This window comes from Ambystoma mexicanum, chromosome 5p, assembly GCF_040938575.1.
Source record: "Ambystoma mexicanum isolate Mex_15411 chromosome 5p, UKY_AmexF1_1, whole genome shotgun sequence".
NCBI lineage: Eukaryota > Metazoa > Chordata > Amphibia > Caudata > Ambystomatidae > Ambystoma > Ambystoma mexicanum.
The window spans coordinates 1114179614-1114199221 of NC_090930.1; the positions used below are offsets into that span (position 1 = coordinate 1114179614).

A 19608-nucleotide genomic window follows, 5' to 3' on the forward strand; every position below is an offset into this window, starting at 1 on the left:
CGGCAAGCGGACCTCTACGCTTGTCGGGCGTGGTCGTTTCCCGAATCAGGCTCTATGTGGCTTTTATCAGCAACTCCTACCACCTTCTTGGGTGGTTTTGTAGGGCAATCCCGTAGAAAATGTCCTGAGGTTCCACAGTACAGACACAACTGCATCTGTCGTCTTCTTTCTCTTTCCTTTTGAGTTAAGGGTCCTTTAACCCCCCCGATCTGCAAAGATTCAGATGCATCTGTTCCTTTGGGGGCAACGTTGGGTTTAACCAATACCCGATTCTCGAACTTAGCTCGATCAGTCTTTAGGTTCTGAAGTCGGTGGTCTAGCTGGACCACTAAGTCTATAAATTCTGTGAGGTGGGTTCACAACTTGAGCCAAGACATCTTTGAGTTCTCCCCGAAGTCCACGATGAAACAATGTAATTCGTTTTTCCTCCGGCCACCCGGTTTCCACCACCAACCTATTGAAGGTTGCAATATAGGTTGGCAGATCCTGGTTACCCTGTCGTAAGGATAAAAGTTTGTTGTCCAGGGCTTGACCCTGTGAGTGTCTGGCGAATAGTTTTTCCATGCTCCTTTGAAAAACCTGAAAATCCCGGAGAAGAGGATCATCCTGGTTGACTAACGGAATGGACCAATCCGCTGCGCTGCCACTAAGATATGACAATACAAAGGCTACTTTGGCTTGGTCATTTGGAAAGGCTCCCGGTCTGCATAAAAAGTGCAAGCGGCATTGGTTCATAAACACGGCGAACCTTTTTGGGGTCCCCAGCAAAGCGTTCGGGTGGAGCTAACGGAATACTTCCTGGTAAAACCACTTGCACAGGATTGTTTGATGAAACGGTGGTTGGTTTTCCCCCATATCCAGGTAGGGGCGTTTGCGCAGCTTGGTTTTGCAGTAGTTGCCTAGCCAGATCATCACTGCGCTCCTTTGAGACAATCAGTTCTCTCCTGAGGGCATTAGTCTCTTGGTGAGCGGCATGTACTTCCACCCTAAGTTCCCCCAATAATTGGGCCAGTTGGTCGGTTTCCGAGGTTTCCATAACACCCGGGTGGGTATTTTTAGAAAGGCTTTGTGTTCTGTTACGCTCACCTGGACCCCACAGGGGTGTCGATCGGACCCGGACAGCTGCGGTCTCCATCAACGTGATGCGTAGTGCAGAGATGACTGTCTGGACTGGCCCGCCTAGTCTTGTGTGCTGGACCCGAAGAAGTATTTTCCTGCAAGTAGAGACAGGGATTAGCCACCTGTGAGTTTTAGTGATGGCCTCCCAACTGTTCTCGCTCTCCCCCTCTAATCACCTCCGATATCCCCTTAGTAACCTCACCTTATGTTCGTAAAAGATGAGCTCTCCATCCTGCGTGTCTTGCAGGGGCGCGTAGATACCAGTTACTTCACTGGTTTGAAGGCGTTGGGAGAGTTCCGGTAGGCATTGACTCTGAAGTCCCAGGCGGGATTGGTAAGTATCAAGTTCAAAGAGTTCAATGTGCCCGATGTTCACTCTTGTCCCCTTCCTTCCTTAAATTGCAACTGAGTTTGTGAGAAGAAGGTCTTGTAGCTGCTGCTGCTGGTGTTCAGGTAAGAGTCCAATGCTGTCCGGTAACTATTGCATGCGTTAACGTGTTGTTTTTCTCCCTCTTTACAGATGCGGAATATGAAGATATGGAGAATAATACCGCCGGTGGTAAATCAGGTAAGTCTATGGTGGTAAGAGGTATTTGTTGATTCCCTTGGCTCACCTTGTTATTCTTGTGCCCCTAGGTGCCGGAGTACGGTGAAGAAATGATGGAGACAGTGCCGGATCTAAAGATGCTGTGAGAACTGGTGAGTATGGTGCCGTGCTGGAGCTGGCGAAGCGACGCGTGCAGGACTGATGTACTTTCCAGGTCGGGAGATGAAATGGATCCGGAATCAGGTGAGGAATTTGAAATAAGTTTGCTTTCTAACCTTGTCCTTTTCTTCCTCTTTATTCTAGGAGCTCCGGATTTGAGGCGGGCGTGGCAGAAGACTGGATGCTGGCTGCAGGCACGCGGGCGTGGCAGAAGACTAGATGCTGGCTGCAGGCACGGTGAGAGTCACGCTGCTGGATGCAGAATAACACGAAGCATGTGCTGCTGTTCGGGCGTGGTTTAAATAGCCTCCAAAGTAGTCCCAGGAAAGAAGTTCCCCAGGACTACACCCGAGTAAAAAATAGTCCCTGTAGTAAAATAGTCCCATCCAGGCCTCACGTTGGCTTGGATTTATTTGCAGCATGGTCTGCATGAGGTAAGTAATGTCTATGAGCCTGGCGCCTATGGCGCCAGGACTGATTTTTATTATGAGCCTGGTGCCTACGGCGCCAGGACTGAACCCAGACAGCCCCTAGCTAGGGCTGCTGGGGTTTTTGTAAATTCCTGGATGCCTGCTCCCGGAGCTGATGGGCTTGATCCGGATGCCCGGAGGTAGGCATCATGACAAGTGCTGTCACGATCCATGCCCTTGGGCCCCTCAGGTATAACAGCCCCCTGTCAGCAGTGGGGCTAAAGCCCTTCACACCGGCCCCAAGGACCTTAAAACTCCATCAGAAACATACATGGAGTCAGTCCTGGCGCCTTTGGCGCCAGGCTCATTATCAGGAATAAAGCAATACCAGTTTTGGACCTTAATCCAACATGGAGGCCTAATACACAGCTCAATTCTTTAGAACCAAGCCATGCGGTCTAGTGTTTTGGGTGTGGCTGGGCCTGGAACTACTTGGCCTGGAACTATTTTACCTGGGCTATTTAAACCACACCCAAACAGCAGAACATGCTTCGCGTTATTCTGCACTCCTGCAGCGTAATGCTCACCCTGTCCAGCTCCTGCTCATCTGCTTCTCCGGCGGCCCGATCCTGAAGCCCCATATCCGGATTCCATTAATAACCTGGAAGAACAAGAACAGCATTAGCGAGCAAGAACACTTACCTGTGAAGGAACCGGCCTTGAATCCATCCTGCGCTTCGTTTGCCTCACCCATCTCCAGAGTACGCCGCAACCTGCAAAGGTAAAGAAACAAGGACAGCATTAATAACAATTCTTACCTGGGCAAGCAACGAGTCCTGGCAGCACCCTGTGCAGGGCCGGTCTTACAACAGATTGCACCCCAGGCGGGAATCATCGTTGGCGTCCCCCCTCACCCGACCTGTGATCTCATGTATGTGCCATGGGCTGAGCAGCGGGAGTGGGGACTATGAGTTAACAAAATTGTCAATGCTGGCATCTGCTGATTTTCATGAACCTCAGAAAACAGCAATAAGAGGGTCAAACCCGAACAGGCCTGGTTATGTTAGTCTGCTTTTGCTCTTCATTTTTTAGTAACAATGGCCAGTTTGCTGTTGTGACTCAGGTCAGAGAATCGACAATTTCAGATCTACACTAATGTCATTCCTATGACCTCAAACATTTAGCCACTCTTAAAAGGTGATGAACTGGTCTTGAACAGTGTTAGTCGAACCTCCAAGAACAAGCACCAGCAACATACCCACCGATAGCTGTACAAGCCCGTCTATCTCAGCATTAAAATACATGCATTTATGCAATATGTATTGCATCAAATATTTCACGGGAAGTTAAATATATTTAGGAGGGACACACGTAAACAATATCACTACTCCATGTGAGTGGTAAAGTCTACTTTAAACATATGAAGAGAGTTGACATGCATGTAGAATTCAACATATCTCCCAATGTTAATGGCGTTCTAAAATTATGACATTTCAATTTGGACTTTACATTGGAACACACTGCAGTGCATTACCGCGGCAGAGAAATGGCAGTTCGAGTGTTGGGGTTTGTTTCGCTCATGCTCGTGAACTCTCACAATTCTTAAATGTTTCCTTCGTGATCACCAATTTTAGCTCCTGACAGCACCATGAAACTGTAAGATCGCAAAGAAAAATGATGTCTACCATCCCAACATAAAAACAAAAACAATCAAATTCTTAAAGGGTGGAAGGCAACCTTTTCTTGGGACTCGTTAAGTTTACTTTTTGCAAATTACTAGTCGCGTGCTGCTTGAATATCAGCGGCCCTTGCACATTGTACAGTGTATAGCCGAATTTCATTTCAAGGGACTTGGAGTACTGCGGGTATCAGGGGAAGCATCTCCAGTGTACCCCAAGCGTAGTGCGCTTTGCCCTCCACCCTCACCCCCCAGCCTTGCAGCACTGCGCTTTTTCACATTCTCCATTATGGTAAAGAACATTGTCCCGAACTTGGGAGAGAAATGGACTATGCAGAGGGAGCTGCCTCCCCAGGGTGTGTTTAGCTGCTGGTGTATCAAATGCAGAAATGGGTGGCATCAAGAGCCCCACATTCTGAAACACCTTTTGCGCACTGGTTGGTCACACGATAGAAAGTGTGAGCAGGTGATTCCCCAACACTTGAACCATTATTTAGAGACCTGGCTTTGATTAATGTAGCGTTAGCTAGTCATGGCCATTTCCCAGCGTTTGTGTTAAAGGAGATCGGAAGCTGCACCGTGCGGGGTATTTTAAAGGCCATGAATTGATGCTACAGCATGGTGCCCCCAATGGAACAAAGAAAGTGAAGCATGCATCCTGCAAGTCTGGGTATTTGCATTATACGGAAGACGGGCAAACCGTCCACAGAGACGGTTTCTACTATAGTTGCTGAGTCACTTTCCCAAGCCAGCTGCTCTGCAGACTTCGCTCAGCTTTTGGTCCAGCGCCTGCATCCATCCTTCACACCATCATTCACAAGGCGCGTTCGTGTAGGTGTTTGTTTATCTCGTTAGACTAGCGTGATTGCCATTCCAAACAAAAGAAGCACAACAACAAAGAAGAGTATAAGACAAGTCTGAGCGAACAGTGAAATGTATGAAACTCTTGGGGAACGACGAACAATATGCTCGGGAGCGGGAACTAGGGGGGGCGTAGCAACCCCCAAACTGGCCCAAGCATGGTACCGGCCCCCAGGGCCTCGCCCTCGAAGTGATTTTGGCCCAACCACAGGCCTAATGGTCGACAGACGGACCAATCCAACCCCGCTGGAACGTGCAACTGTCTAAGATCTGCTGACGGTGACACTCTGCCCAGGTCTTCTGAGAACCGGCCTTTTGATCTCCTGAGGAGAGTTCACCACCAGTGCTCGCTTCCTTTTTAATGACTACTTGAGCCTTGACAAAAGTGTCCAGCTTTGTGGCCTCCAGAGGCTGTTCTTGGATGGCCCAGTCATCTCTGCAAAACCATTTTAGAATAGGTAAAATGCCTATGCAGCAATAGGCCTCACCTGCGAGGACGGAGCAGGAGGAAAGAAGTGTGCTTGCCTCGGCAGGCTGTAGTTACTGCCGGGTGTCCTGAAACAAGGCCAATCAGCGAGGGCAGGATGGAGAATCTGTATTTGCTGATTCTGCTGCTGCTTGGCAGTGTGTACTTGTGATGGGAACAACTTCAGGATTTAGTGACCCACTCGCTCCTCTTTCCCGTAATGGCCAGGGCATGCCCAGGAAAGAGGGAATGGCGAACAATATGCTCAGGAGCGGGAACTAGGGAGGGCGTAGTAACCTCCAAACCAGCCCACGCGTGGTACTGGCCCCCAGGGTCTCACCCTCTAAGTGATTTTGGCATGGCCACGGGCCGAATGGCCGACGGATGGACCAATCCAACCCCGCTGGAACGTGCAACTGTCTAAGATCTGCTGACGGTGACACTCTGCCCAGGTCTTCTGAGAACCGCCCTTTTGATCTCCTGAGGAGAGTCCACCGCCAGTGCTCGCTTCCTTTTTCATGACTACTTGAGCCTTGACAAAAGTGGATAGCTTTGTGGCCTCCAGAGGCCGTTCTTGGTTGGCCCAGTCATCTCCGCAATACCATTTTTAAATAAATAAAACACCTATGCAGCAGTAGGCCTCACCTGCGGGGACGGGAGCAGGAGGAAAGAAGTGTGCTTGCCTCGACAGGCTGTAGTTATTGCCGGATTTCCTGAAACAAGGCCCAATCAGCGAGGGCAGGATGCAGCAACTGTTTGTATTTGCTGATTCTGCTGCTGCGTGGCAGTGTGTGCTTGTGATGGGAACAACATCAGGATTTAGTGACCCAATCGCTCCTCTTTTCTGTAATGGCCTGGGCCGACAACACCACCAGCCCCAATCAATCCACACTTCAGTGTCAGTGCACGCCCATAGCCTGGAGGAGGGCACACCACACGTGCGCCCATGGGCCTCGCTGGCGCCAGCGGCGCCAGCGTCACCCGGGTCCCAGGGAAGGTAATAAAGCAACAAATGTTGCTAATTTATTTGTCAATTGCCCTGCCCTGCCTGAGGGCCGAGGCCAGGCCCGGTTCCTTGGCCTGGGCGCGGCGGGCAACTGCCGGGGTGTAATAGCCCCGGGGGGTGCAAACGCCCCGGTCCCTGGAGCCTCTGGAGGGGTTGGAATTCCCCAGTTTGTGGGGCGGCTCATTGACTTGGGGAAAGTTCCACAGGTCAGGTGCTGGCACTGCCCCTTCCGGCTGTAATGTCACGTAGTACAAAAGTACTACGTGACATTACAGAAGTCAGAGGCTCCCTCTGACCACTTTCGCGCCACTTGGAGTAGGGGGCATAAGCACACCAATAAAAACACTTTAGGTCCCCCTGCAGCTAAAACCAGCCCCTTCCATCACAATGCTGGCAGGAAACTGCTAACGGTGGCCCATTAGTCACTAAATGGTTTCGTGCTGGCATTGAGATGGGAGGAGAGGTGCAGTGGGCTGTGGGGAGTGGGCGTGCCTTGCAGGGACTCACCGTGTGCCCCGACACGGTACAAACGGAGACCCGTTTGGGCCCATGGTGCGTCCCTGCAAGCCCAGAAAATGGCCAAAATAATAGTTTAAAGCAGCGCTATTTCTTTCATGCCGCTTCTTTTCCAAACTATATATCAATTACACTTTAAACCACTTCCATGGCAATGGTGATGAGTTACTTTGCTATGCGGATAATAGTTTTGACCAGTGTTGCTGAGTAAATATTCTTTAAGCCACAAACCGGTTTATTTATTTATTTATGCAATGTTTGTCGGGTACATGGAGACGGATAATTTATTTATTTATGCAATGTGTGTCGGATACTCGTATCCGACACACATTGCATAAATAAATAAATATGCAGGTACCCGACAAACATTGTATGAATAAATAAATAATCCTGGTCCATGTATCCTTACAACAGTCAAGACTTTACTATATCAAAGCATACCCTTGATTCCCATTCAAAGAATTTTAAAGTGATTGTTTATTGGGTTCAGGTGTGTCTCCTTGTCATTGCCCTTTTGGCTTAGGTTGCCTCCAAAACCCCTTCAGCATCTTGTGTTCTTTGTTGGTTGTATATACTGCATCCTATGCCATATTCATGGTCTCTTGGTGTGCCCAGTCCTCATTATCTGCAGCCTAAGTGGGACTGGGGCATAACATTGTCTTGGGCACCAGTGAAAAAGGTGGCCCACCGTTGCAAATGGCAATTCATTCCTTGTGTGACGGACTGTTAGACTTTGGGTAGGAGTTCCTTAACATTGTAGTTTGGAATGGCGCGCAGGGTGCGGTGGGGGTGGTGCGTGGGGTACAGTGGGAGTGGTGCACGGGGTGCGGCGGGAGTGGCGCATGGGATGGGGTGCATTCCTAGTGTTTCACCCTGGGCACCAAATGAACTAGAAATTGCCCTGTCAAAGGCCACAGCCTGCAGCAGTGCCAGTGGTAGAATACATGTGTAACACGTTCTTTCCTACCATTATAAAAATGAACAGACACATTCATTTTTATAATGTTAGGAAACTAACGTGTTACACGTGTATTCTAGCACTGGCACTGTGGACTGCTGGTGCAGTCCCCCCTAGAGGCTGACTGACGTCAGGCAGCCGCCTGGGCTGCCTGATGCAAAGACCAGCCCTGACCCTGTGCTTCTCTTACCTTGCCCATCTCCGGGTTTCACTGCAACCTGCAAGGGAGAAGGAATAAGGTCAGCATTAACAAAGCACTTACCTGGGCAAGCAGCGCTTCGATCGCTCATCACTCCGGAACATCACCGCAACCTGTACAAAGAAGAGAAGAGAACACAGGTTAGCAATTAACACCAATAAACAGTGCAGCGCTCCGCGCATCAATAACTCACTGTGGTATTCGCCATCGGTGCGGCAACTCCGAAATCACAACCATCCCTGTCAAAACAAAAAGAGACATTGTTAGGGAACAGCATAGTGGAGCAAGACACTGAGAAGTCAGAGAAAACGGAGGGAAAGAAAGAGACAGAATAAAGACGGAAAAGACATTATAACTCACCTGGAAGACAGCAAGCAGAGTCGGAGTCACAGCCGGTCTGGACCCGACATAAGGGCACACGGACCAGTGAAGCAACTAGGTCCACCGAACGCCTGCACCAACCACGCGCCACTGCACAGACAGAGACGCAGGACGGAGAGGTCAACACACAAGAACCTAAGATGAGCAATAACCCCAAGGGAGGGGATTTGGACCATGAGTTGGGAGTCCACCCATCACAGAACCAGTATCTTAACCCTCCATTCTCCTGTTATAGGCGCTACCCAACTTCTAGCACATAACGAAGCAGAGAGGGGTCCGGGGTATCGCTTAGACCTCCATCCAGTATCGTGTGGCGCCCCCGTGGATACCAGGTGAGCGTAACAGTGGAGCTACATCATCAATGGCGACTCTGCCATACGGCAGATGAGAAAGAAGGCCATCCATTGTGTGGCTAGTTTGGAACAGCCCACCAGTGATTCCAATCTGTCCACCAATAAGGCATGATCGACCAAGTCAAATGTGGTGGACAGGTCAAGCAGCATCAGGAGGGCTGGCTGACCTTGGTCGATAATGTTGGACAAACTAGATTTAAGGTCCAGCATGTCGGTCTCTGTGCCATGCCTCGTTCTGAAGAAAGATTGACATGATCCAAAAATGTAATTATCCTCAATGAATCTCTGGAATTGGAGATACGCCAGCCTGTCCAGAATCTTATGAAGAAATGGAACGTTGGTAATAGGGCGGTAGTTTTTTTATAGACAAGGGGTTGAGGTTATCTTTTCTCAACAGGGGGGTGATCCATGCCTCCTTGAGGAGGGGCGGGACAGACCCCCCAGCAAAGGAGAGGTTAACATGCTTTGTCACCCAAGCACTCAGGACCTCTAGGCAGCCCATGAATAGCCTTGATGGGCAGACATCGCCCGGGCATGAGGTGGGTTTCAGGCTAGCAATGATCTGGGAGATTTCAGTCTGAGTGCTCTGGGTAAAGTGGAAAAGGGTTATATCCAACGGAAGTGGAGGAAAGAGCTTGGAGGGCCCAACCGATTTGTCCTCCACAGGGTCGGAGGAATTTCTGATGTTATCAATGGATCGTTGATGAGAGGCCACTTTGGTGACAAAGGAATTATGCATTTCTTGGCACCATGTGGAATCCTTTGTGGGGGCAGTCAAGGAGCTAGACTCTCCCCTGAATTGCCTCAGGGTAGAGAGCAGCTCCTTGGAGCTAGATTTGGCCTGCACAATCCTGGTGTTGTAGGAAGAGGATTTGGCCTGAATGATGGTGGCCTTGAACTCTTTAACTAGGAGTTTATAGGAAGCCAAGGTGACAGGAGAGAGGTTTTTATGCCAATCTCGCTCAGCAGACCTCTTCCAGTGCCTGAGGTTGAGAATGGTGTCATTGAACCAGTTGTTATGTGTCTCAGGCTTCATGAGCCTGCTTAAGATGGGGGCTAAGAAGTTGATTGCCCCCTCAAGTGTGTCCGTGAGATCTAAGGTGGAGGCCTTATTGTAGTCATCGAGAAGGCCAAGCTTTGAGCCAAGCAGAGCAGACAACCTGGGAGGTGTGAAGTTCTTCCAGTTTCTGGTAGTTTTAATTTGTCTGGGGTTTGTGTCAAGTCTAGAAGGGGATGCAGGGATACGGGCACAAAACATATGAAAATGGTGGTCGGATCCTACACAGGGGTTCACGACCAAATTGGAAACAGGAAGTTAATGGGATAGAACCTGGTCAAGTATGTGCCCCCCAATAAGGGTGGGTCCTTCTACCCACTGAGGGAACCCTATGGTATTGAGGACAGCCAACAGTAGTTAAAGTCTCCTATCACGATGATGAGGGATCTGGCCTTACAGGTCTATAGATGATGGCAATAGTTAGTGAGACATTATCTGTGATTTTAAGTTTTGCCACTAAACTTCCACAGTCATCCCGGGACTCATGAGTGGAAAGATGGCAATGTAGCTGCTGTCTGAACAGTAGAGCTGCTCCCCCACCATGTTGATGAACACAGTGAGCCCGTAGGATTTGATAATTGGGGGGAATAGCAAGCGTTGTCTTGAATGGAATGGCCTCATTGAGCCACGACTCTGTCACGGCGAGAAAATCTGGACTGGAATTGGTCAGTAGGTACTCAATTTCAACCCCATGCTGCATAAGTGGCTCGTGTGTTGAGTAGAGAAAAACGAGTCACATTTTCAGAGGCTTTTTTGTCTGTCAATGGAATGTTCGGGGCCGCCTCTTGAATAATATTGCCAACCAGACGAGGGGTAAAGAGCAATAGACTAAATGTCTGGATAGGTAGGGGCATGGAGGAGTTGACGGGAACCTGCCTCTGTTCCTCTGGCTGCCTGCTAACAGGACTAACGAAGTGGGATTTGGAAAGGAGCGGGGGACCTTAAGGTTAACACACTTTGATTAGCCAAGCAGCGGGGGTGGGGCTAGGGGTAGTATAATCTTGGAAAGGCTCCTCAAGATGATTATATTTGGCCAGGATGGCTGCACTTCTGCGCTGGTAGTTTGTAACGTGAGGTGGGGACAAGGTTCCCCCTGAGCGAAGCTCATTGATTACTGTGTGTATGTCTCGCATAACGTATGGTGTAGATATAAACAGCAGCAAGAACAAACCTGGTAGCTGATGTACTAGAGGCTGTGACGACCAGGAGAAAGCTCTGTAGCAACCCGGACGCCAACCGGCAACAACCGGCCTCTTCAATCATGCATGATTTGTTTCTGAATTACACTTTTAAAGGTGTTATTCCTCATCAGTATACTTTGCTGATAGTAAGTGACTACTTTTTGGACCTCCAAAACATCATTTTATAGAGCTTTACTCGGCCTAGTCTTTAAGCACAATCATAGTTCATAAAAAAAACTTCACCTATATCAACCTCTGCTCCTACTTTGCTAGCACAATTATATCTGCTAATTATTCCCCCTTCCTGCTGAACTACCAGAGGAAATCAGTGTTTGTCTGTGGCAGGGCCTCGCCTCTGGAACAATTTCCCATCCAGCTCTGAGCTCTGAATTTGCTGTTAAACTTTTGAAGCAATTTGAAAACCTTCCTTTTCTTTTAACTCTTATCTGTCTATACAGCTCCAAATCTCTCCGGCTTTGTTCCAGCTGCGCCCAGATGCAGTGCCCGGCTACACTTGTTTACTGTTAAGCACCATACAAATCAAATCAATCAGCCAGTCAATCAAGCTTTATGTGCTAGTTATATAATATTATTCAACTTTAATACCACCCCAACCACGTATTATGAGATTCAAAGTAATCTAATTGTGCTACCTTACCTATGGCAGCTATACCATTCATAAAAGGCCTGAACTGGCACAGGGTGGTATGACTGAAGTATTTGAGTGCTGCTTGGCATGCAGTAGCAGCTCCTGAGCTTCCCCTGATGGACCGTACGTTGGTTATGTTGCTGGGTTTTATACCACCCTCCAGTGCCATTTGCATGCTCCAGGTGCTCAAGGAGATCCAAAAAGGATCTGCGAGGGGTAGCTGGTTAGTGGGGAGAAAGGAAAAATGCAAGTTAGCTTTTCTGTTGCTTTGATGCATGCAGACTAGATGAACCTTGAGCTCTGCATGCTGGTCTATTTCTAGGTAAACTGTGTGGCGAGCACTTGGGGCATCTGTGTCCAGAGGTGAGCCTTGAGGCCCATAATGCAAGAATGAGTTGGTCGGGACTGTTATGCAAGTTGGTTGGAGAGGTGTAGCATTCTGATGTTGGATGTCTGTTGACAGGGGGGGTCAAATGGCCATGGATGGGTGGCTACGCTGGCATGTGTAGTTTGTGTTGGAATGTAGAGTTTGAGCAGGCCGGGCGCAGTCAGTGGAGTGATTGATGAGCACTTAGGCATCCATCATATGTGGCTGTGCCAATGTGCTGTTAGAGGTGCGGTAATTGTGAGAAGAAATGTTAAGCCCTCTGGAGGACATTGGGCATAGGGCAGCGCTTGAACCTAAATAACATTGTGGGGGTTGAGACACGCAGGAGCAGCCAACACTCGAATGAAATTGTTTCAGGGGAAAATCCATGTGAGAAACCCTAGGAGCAAAATTGCAATAGGGCAGCCCGGACCAATCTGACAATCCAGCAAATGTACAGTGGGACACTTAGGACCAAATCAAAGTGGGGCAAAATTACAGAGGGCCACCCAAGAGCAAAGCTTCAGTGGGACGCATGGAAGCAAATACTAGCCGACACCTGGGAGCAGTATAGTATGTGGTAGAAAGTAGAATGATGAGCAGGTTAGAGGTGCAAACAATCAAGTAACATATAGCAAGGCATGGCATAGAAAAGCATGACAAGGGTAAAAGGGCATAACAAGGTATTGGAAGGGATAGCCATAGAAGCAAAAATGAAAGACATAACCTATGCCCTTTTCTACACAGTATTCTTGTCTTCAGCACAACCCTTCCTACAAAACATCTAACCCCACCACCCAGCAGTGCCCTGCCTGTTGCCGGTTAAAAGGTTGACTTTTATGCGATGTGAACAAGAAATGGTCTCCCTTACTCTCATACATGTCCAGATTTCAATAACTTTACAAGGTACTTGCATCTTAGGCTGAGCAGAGCCCTCAGCTGTAGACAGTGCCCATATACTTAATTCCCTTTGATTTCTTCCTATAGTGCTGCACCCCATAGAATACAGTTGAGTCCCACAAAAAATGTGGTCCTGCTGTCACATAATCTCTACCATCTTCAATACACAGCTTGCCTCGTCTCAATCCAATCTTCAGCTTGCAAAGTCTGCACACTAGATCTTTCTGCTTTTCTGTACTTTGCCTATTCTACCATTTCTGCTGCATGCAATGATCCTCTCTCTCATCTTTTCAGACCACTGCCTGCTGAAGGGCCATGCTGCCTATAGTGCTTTGACAGCATCAGATACGCCAGGGGGCACTTTATAAACAGGGATGCTGTCAGGGCCTTTCAACTTTTTCAGCTGAAAGTGGCCTGAGCCTCTGGCGGCCCCCCTGCAACTGCCCCCATGTTGCCAGTCAGCAGCCTTATAACACAACAATAGATTATTTTCTTCATTACTTTGGTTCTGGGGCTTTAAATGCACACTTCGCAGCGCTTGCCTTACAAGCTGCGTCTGCTGGAGCCCTTCCTGCAATAACTTCCCTCGGGGTATACAGAAGTGTTATCACATCTTTGCCTTTTAACACTGGTTCTTCCTCCAGATTAGCCACTTGCTGACAACAAAGGATTTATAGCTTTTCAGTGGGCATTTAGTGTGCCAGCTCCCTGCTGGCTAGCTCTCTCGTTATAATCAGCAACTATTAACCCTCAGCTGTATTTGCCACCATTATAAATTAAGCACCCCATGGGTGCCTCAGACATTTCTGCTCTAGGCAAGGGGGTGCAACCATCATGTTGAAATGGGCCCCCACACATCTTCAGCCTGTATGCAAATATACTGTAACATTGCATAACATCAATAGGAAGGCCACACAAATGCATTTTAAGAGAATATTAAGGAAACTTACAGCAGGAAACATGTCTGGGAGACGGGAAGTTTTGCAGTTTACGTGAATTGTATTATTTTCTGGAAGAAAGTAACAGTACGAAAGAATCGCTTCTGAAACCGCCAGACAGTTCGTGTTTCTAATGTGTTTGTGAAACATTTCTTAATGTTACACTCACACTTGCCAAATGAGCTGGGGGTGAATTGAAATCATAGTTCACACGATGCCTTTGGCCGCGAGCCAGGCGATAAGCAGCCTTGAACTGTCATCCTCCCATCTCCCCCCCCCCCCCCCCTCCGTCCATTTGCCTGAAGCCTTTCCCACTGGGACAGGCGATAGCCGAGTGACTTCGGGTGTTTCCGATGCCCGTGCGAGGATTTTCGGCTCCTCTCGTGCTTTCTCGGCTACCTCCGGAGCTCCCGGTTTCTCAGGGGAACGGACGGGGCTTCAGACTGTGCCGGATCCCGGAGCTTCTGCCGATACTCCCGCGGCTCGGGTAGCTCTGGAAGATGGCGGTCGGGCTGGTGGAGTCGTATGGGGGCAGGAGGCCGCAGAAGGAGGCTACGGGTCTCTGATGCGCAGAAAGCGGCCGGGCATGGAGCAGGCTGCTGCTGGGAGCTGTGCACAGGGATCGGGCGCCCGGCACCGCCCGCATCACCCCCGGGAAAGCGTGTGATCCCGGCCGGACTCCAGGAAGGGGAAGAAGCTTCAAAGTCTGCTGTCTCTGACTGAGCTCCCGTGCCCAGGGCCGACATGTCTGACACTAAGGTTAAAGTGGCCGTCAGGCTCCGGCCCATGAATCGCAGAGGTGAGGGCATCAACATGTGTACACCCCTCTTTATTTTGGAAGCGTCCAGCCATCAGTTGTCTTTCTCCTGGGGCAGAGACCCTGCCATGTGCTTCACAGAAAGTTGGGCTGCTGTTGCACACCACTTGACTTGTTGCTTTCTGTACTTTTGTCTTTGCCCCTGTGTCGTATTGTACATTTTTGTTTCGTAAAGTATAAGTGTTCCGCTTTTTTATGTCTTGGACAGTTGGTATTTGTTATTGTTGCGCTGACTGTTGACTTTGTGCACATATAGTGCGCTGTCTTCTTTGCTCAGCTGTTCTCTTGATTAGCAGTGAATTTTGCTTTTTCATCAGATGCTTTGTCGCGCGTTTTGGTTTAGGAGTTCAATTTTTACACGTGTCTTGCACTCTTTTCCTTTGCTCAGTTGACACAAGACATCACACATTTTTCGCTTTGAAAGATTTATAATGCATTTCTTTTTTAAACAGTATTATTTGTTCTTCATTCTGATGCACATATTGCTTGGAACTGTTAACCTGTTGCACTTTTATTTTGCACTTCTATTTGATTTGTGTTGTTGTCGTGTTGCGCTGTTTTCATTTGCACAGTTCAATGTGTAACGGTATGCATCTCGATTCTTTCCATGTTGCCGATTTTGCCAGAGCTAGATCTAAGCACCAAGTGCGTTGTGGACATGGAGGGCAACCAGACCGTGCTACACCCCCCGCCGTCCAACGCCAAGCAGCCAGACAGCCGGTAAGAAACACCAACCTTAGCTATACCATTGATCAAAATATGAAACGCAATAATCGTTAAGGGATATTCGTTCTTGCCAACCGTTCTTCTGTTCTGTTTCAGTTTGGTCGGTGAAAGGAGAGATTGTGTTTCCCACGTTGGTAGCTTTTTTTGTTTGATGTTTTTAAGAGGTTGCAACATAAAGTGAATGTGCCTAAAGGTGGTAGAGAGCGGGCACTTGGCGCTCGTTGGTAGATTATGGCTTTACCGGTGGGATTTCGGCTGTCAGTCATTCTTGATTCATGTGCTTTGGCAGTCACCTCGCTCCCGCCCCGCCCATCCCAGAAGGCAACTAGAAACATGACTGATACGATTTAAGAAAGGCACTTGAACGTTTGGCAGTTTGGGTTGGCCTAGCTTCTTTGATCTTGTTTTCACTCTTCCCCTGCATTCAGCTTGCATCTACAAGTTTACAGTGCCAGATGGGTGTTTTCAAGAAGGGGTTCAGATCTTTGAAGGCTCCTTTAAATCCAAGGCTCGCGTGAGAATGCAATGTGCCTGATATGTGTTTTAGTGGGTCACAGCCCAGTATCTTTTATAAAGGCAAGATAAAACGGGTGGGTGGGGACATGTCAGGGATGTACCTGTTAAAAGCATTTTGAGTGTGCAGAGAAAGGCTGTATGATGAGCAGGTTGAAGGAGCACTTCCTGCAGCACACCTCTTTTATTCCATCAGAGAATCCATGCAGCGGTACTAGCTCCAATTTGATGTAGGCTGTTTTAGGACCACTATGTGTGGGTGTTTTTTTTCTTTTTGCCCAGCCTCCTCTTGCTGCTACTTCATATGCACCTCATCAAGTCTGCATCCGCAACACGCAACCCATCCAGTTGGGGGCGCATGTCTGAAATATGGAGTTAGACATAAACATATGTTTGCAGCAAGTCCTCTGTCATTTTTTGCTTTAAAAAAAACCTGCACAGAAAGTGCGTGCAGCTCTGTGCTGCAGAATGTGTCAGTTGATTAAACTGAAGGCAGTGGGGACACACTCGTTGAACGGGGCGTGCATAGTTATCATTGAAAAAATAAGCGACCAACTTGTTGTGAAGACATTCTGTGGTATGTGCTAGGGGACAAAAATCCGGAACTTTACGTTTACTTTTTCTCCTGAACTGTTGTTATATCACCATTTAATATAAAACGGAGGTGACATTTTCTTGGTTGATGGTCTTTCCCACGCACAGAAACCGAAGGTCCCATGCTTAGATTATCAGGCAGCTACTAAGTACGCGAGGGCATAAAGGAAGTTAAGGGACACTGTAGTCGACCTGGAATGCCAATTTTCCCGCGGAGCTGTTTACACAGCCCAAGGCACCAAATTTCAACTCCCGTTTGACAGAAAAAAACAACTGCAAATTACAGAGTTGGAGGCACGGGGCAGATTAACAGGTAGCGTCTGTCGGAGGGGGGTAGACGCACCATGTTTCCGTCTCCAGAGCTTTTCCCATTCGGTTCTATTTTTACAGTCTGGTGCACTGGTATTTTGGCGCGCGGCCAGCGGAATCCTTCTCCCGGCCTTCACAGTTACACGACAGATTTTTGAGACTGTCCGTTCACTTTGTCGACGTTTAGCAACGAACTGCGAAATACCCGTCAAGACATCAGTAAGCCCAAAAAGCACCCACATCTTGCCCACGTGCGCTCTCCCTTTCTGGAATGTGGGTTTTGTTTCGTTGGTGTACGTGCCCAAATAGTACCGCTGACATGCAGCAACTCTGTAGGCAAAATTCACTTAATTAATTTTCTGGTCTTCAGAAAATTAGTTTTGTAATCACATTATTCAAATCGTGTTCCCTGTGGGTATATGATTATCTGACAGTCATCCCAAATACCCTGCTCAACCGCTTTCTCTGTGCAGTCTTTACGCTGCCGGTTTTAGCTATATAGGTAATCTGCTGTTATTGCGGACTACAGGGTCAGTTAACAAAAGGAAAGCTTGATTCTCAAAAGCACGTGCACACCCACTTTACATACATAATTTACACATGAGTAAAATGCACCAGTTCGTCAAGGGAAATCCACATGCACCTCCCTTTTCCTTGAACCTTTTTGATATAGGTAAGGCCTATTTATCGAAATTCATGGAGGTGTAAATAATTAATAATTGATCACAATTTCTCTGCATTGATGTCTTTTCTACACATAATTCCGATTTTAAGGGTTTGGTTCAAAGCGTGGCGGAAAACGAGTTTTGCTGGCTTTTCTCAAATGTTTTTTGCTTACGTACTGAAAATTTCAGTCAGGTGGAAACCCTATGTGGAGAGTTTAACTGACTAAGATAAACCACAAGATCTGAAATCGAGTTGAAGTGATTGAGTAGTCTTTCTAAAGCACAGTATCCCCATTTCCACGGCCTATTGTTGCCGATTGAGGAGAGTGGTTGCTTGACCAGCGGAGGGATGATACATTCAAGGAAGATAACCTGTGCGGGAATCCAATGTGTCTCATCCCCAAAACTCTAAAGCAAGATTACTCTTTATGTGGCCTAGCAGATTATTTTTTTTATTAACTTCGACTCCCGTAGCCAGCATTGTGGGTGGTGAACAACCATGTGAGTCTCAGCCCAAAATATCTGAAGGATCAGATATTGAGTAACCATGCCGAAGAGTACGATGGTAGTATCTTTGACTCAGGGTTTTAGGCCTTCTGCAACACTCGATTTTTGGTGTTGATGTGTTGAAACAATGCACGTGAGATGGGAAAGTTAATTCACTTCTACTCACTCCCTAGAAGTCAGATGACCAGTTTCTGTTGGCAAGAAAGCTGAGTGGACACTTCACCATCTAGGATGTGGTTGTCAGCATCCTGGGTTAGCCCTCTCTGTTGCTGTGGACTTGGACAGCTATGTCTTTGCAGCACCTGTTTTAATTTCATGTGTCGCAATTGAAGGAGAACATTTTGCCACAGCTAAACGAGGACAGGCTTTGAATGCCTGGAAGTTCTTGTGGCTTGCTAGGAGTTCTGTGGGGATGGCTGTAGTGGGGTAGGAGGGTGGATCCATAGTACACTGAGGCTATGGTCTTCTGTGCCTGACCTGCACAGTGTAGCTTTTTTACCCTTCTGTAAACGGAATGCATTTTATTTCCCCTGTTAGAGAAAGGCATTGGTGCTAGATTCTGATGAACTACTGGACAAATTACACTTTTCAAATGCCTAGGTTTGGCATGGGGAGATGTGCAAAGAGTACTGTTGAGTGGATGCTATTGCACGGTGTGGGATCGAATGCAAGACCACTGCTCATGTATGTGTTGGTACTCAGAGTCTGAGCGCGATCACATGTAACCAGCTACCAGACAAATGTCCAATGTTGAAATACCTGACCTACTGCTGATTTTATGTCTTGATGTATCTAGAGCACAGATGCCCTGTGCGTGCCCTACAAATGTTAAATAAATAAGGCAGTTCAGTGCGTACGGCGTAGTTGCACTTAATGAGAGTGCAGCACGATAGTTGTCCACACAGAGGAGATCCATTGCTTTTATAATTGCTCTGTCACACATCTCCCTAAAACATACACATGTGCCATGAAAAGGGTCTTCATAACCTAGACGTGAATATGTCCTATGTTCTGTAATCATTTCAAGTTTGATGTTGGTATTAAAATGTACTATTACAGTGTTTCGTTGCTTTTGAAAATGTCACCAGAGGCCCTTTGCTCCTCAGGCTTTTGTCTGTTCTAAGTTACACCTCTCTTCTCTTACAGCACTTTGGGGCGTTTGCAGAGATCTCAAATTGTACCGTGTTGCATGCAAGCGGTGAACCCAAACCCGATGTTGTCTTTTTGGTACCGCAATTATCAATTTTTAATGAAAAGGAGGGAAGCACATATGAAGTGCAAATAAAAAACGGATTAGCTTAGCTTAGCTTCTCACACCTGACATGGGACATCTGTGCCCAATTTTGCTGGCAAAGGATTCATTAACCTTGAATGAATTAAAAGTGTGCGCCTATGGCACACACCTGTCGGGTGTCGCCTAGGTAGACCAAGCTCTTCTGCCGTCTCTGTTTTTCTTATGATATTCCCTGACACTTTGGCCTAGAAGCATGTGCAATTACTTAAACTTACACAAGACAGACTTCCTTTGATATCATGAATGTTGCATAATCTGTCTGACATCTTGCTTAAATATTGAATGCAATCAGACTTCAAATTCAGTGGCGCGTAAGGCAGAACTAGAATTCCAGTCGTGGTTGTATGATAATTGATTATGCTACATTGATGCGTCAACTGGCAGCAGGGTCTTAGCTTTTGGCACCTGAAAACAAAGCTGGATTTTTGCTTTCTTTGT

At 47.7% G+C, this 19608-nt stretch overlaps 1 protein-coding gene across 1 annotated transcript in view; it reads left to right on the forward strand.

Annotated features, from left to right (window-relative positions):
- The first annotated feature begins 14137 nt into the window (after nt 1-14137).
- KIF13A (kinesin family member 13A) overlaps nt 14138-19608 on the forward strand; it is a 2203773-nt gene continuing 2198302 nt past the window's right edge. Inside the window, exons 1-2 of the mRNA XM_069613597.1 lie at nt 14138-14544; nt 15189-15270. Coding sequence (XP_069469698.1) covers nt 14490-14544; nt 15189-15270 — 137 coding nt within the window. The 5' untranslated portion in view covers nt 14138-14489. The remainder of the gene's footprint in view (nt 14545-15188; nt 15271-19608) is intronic.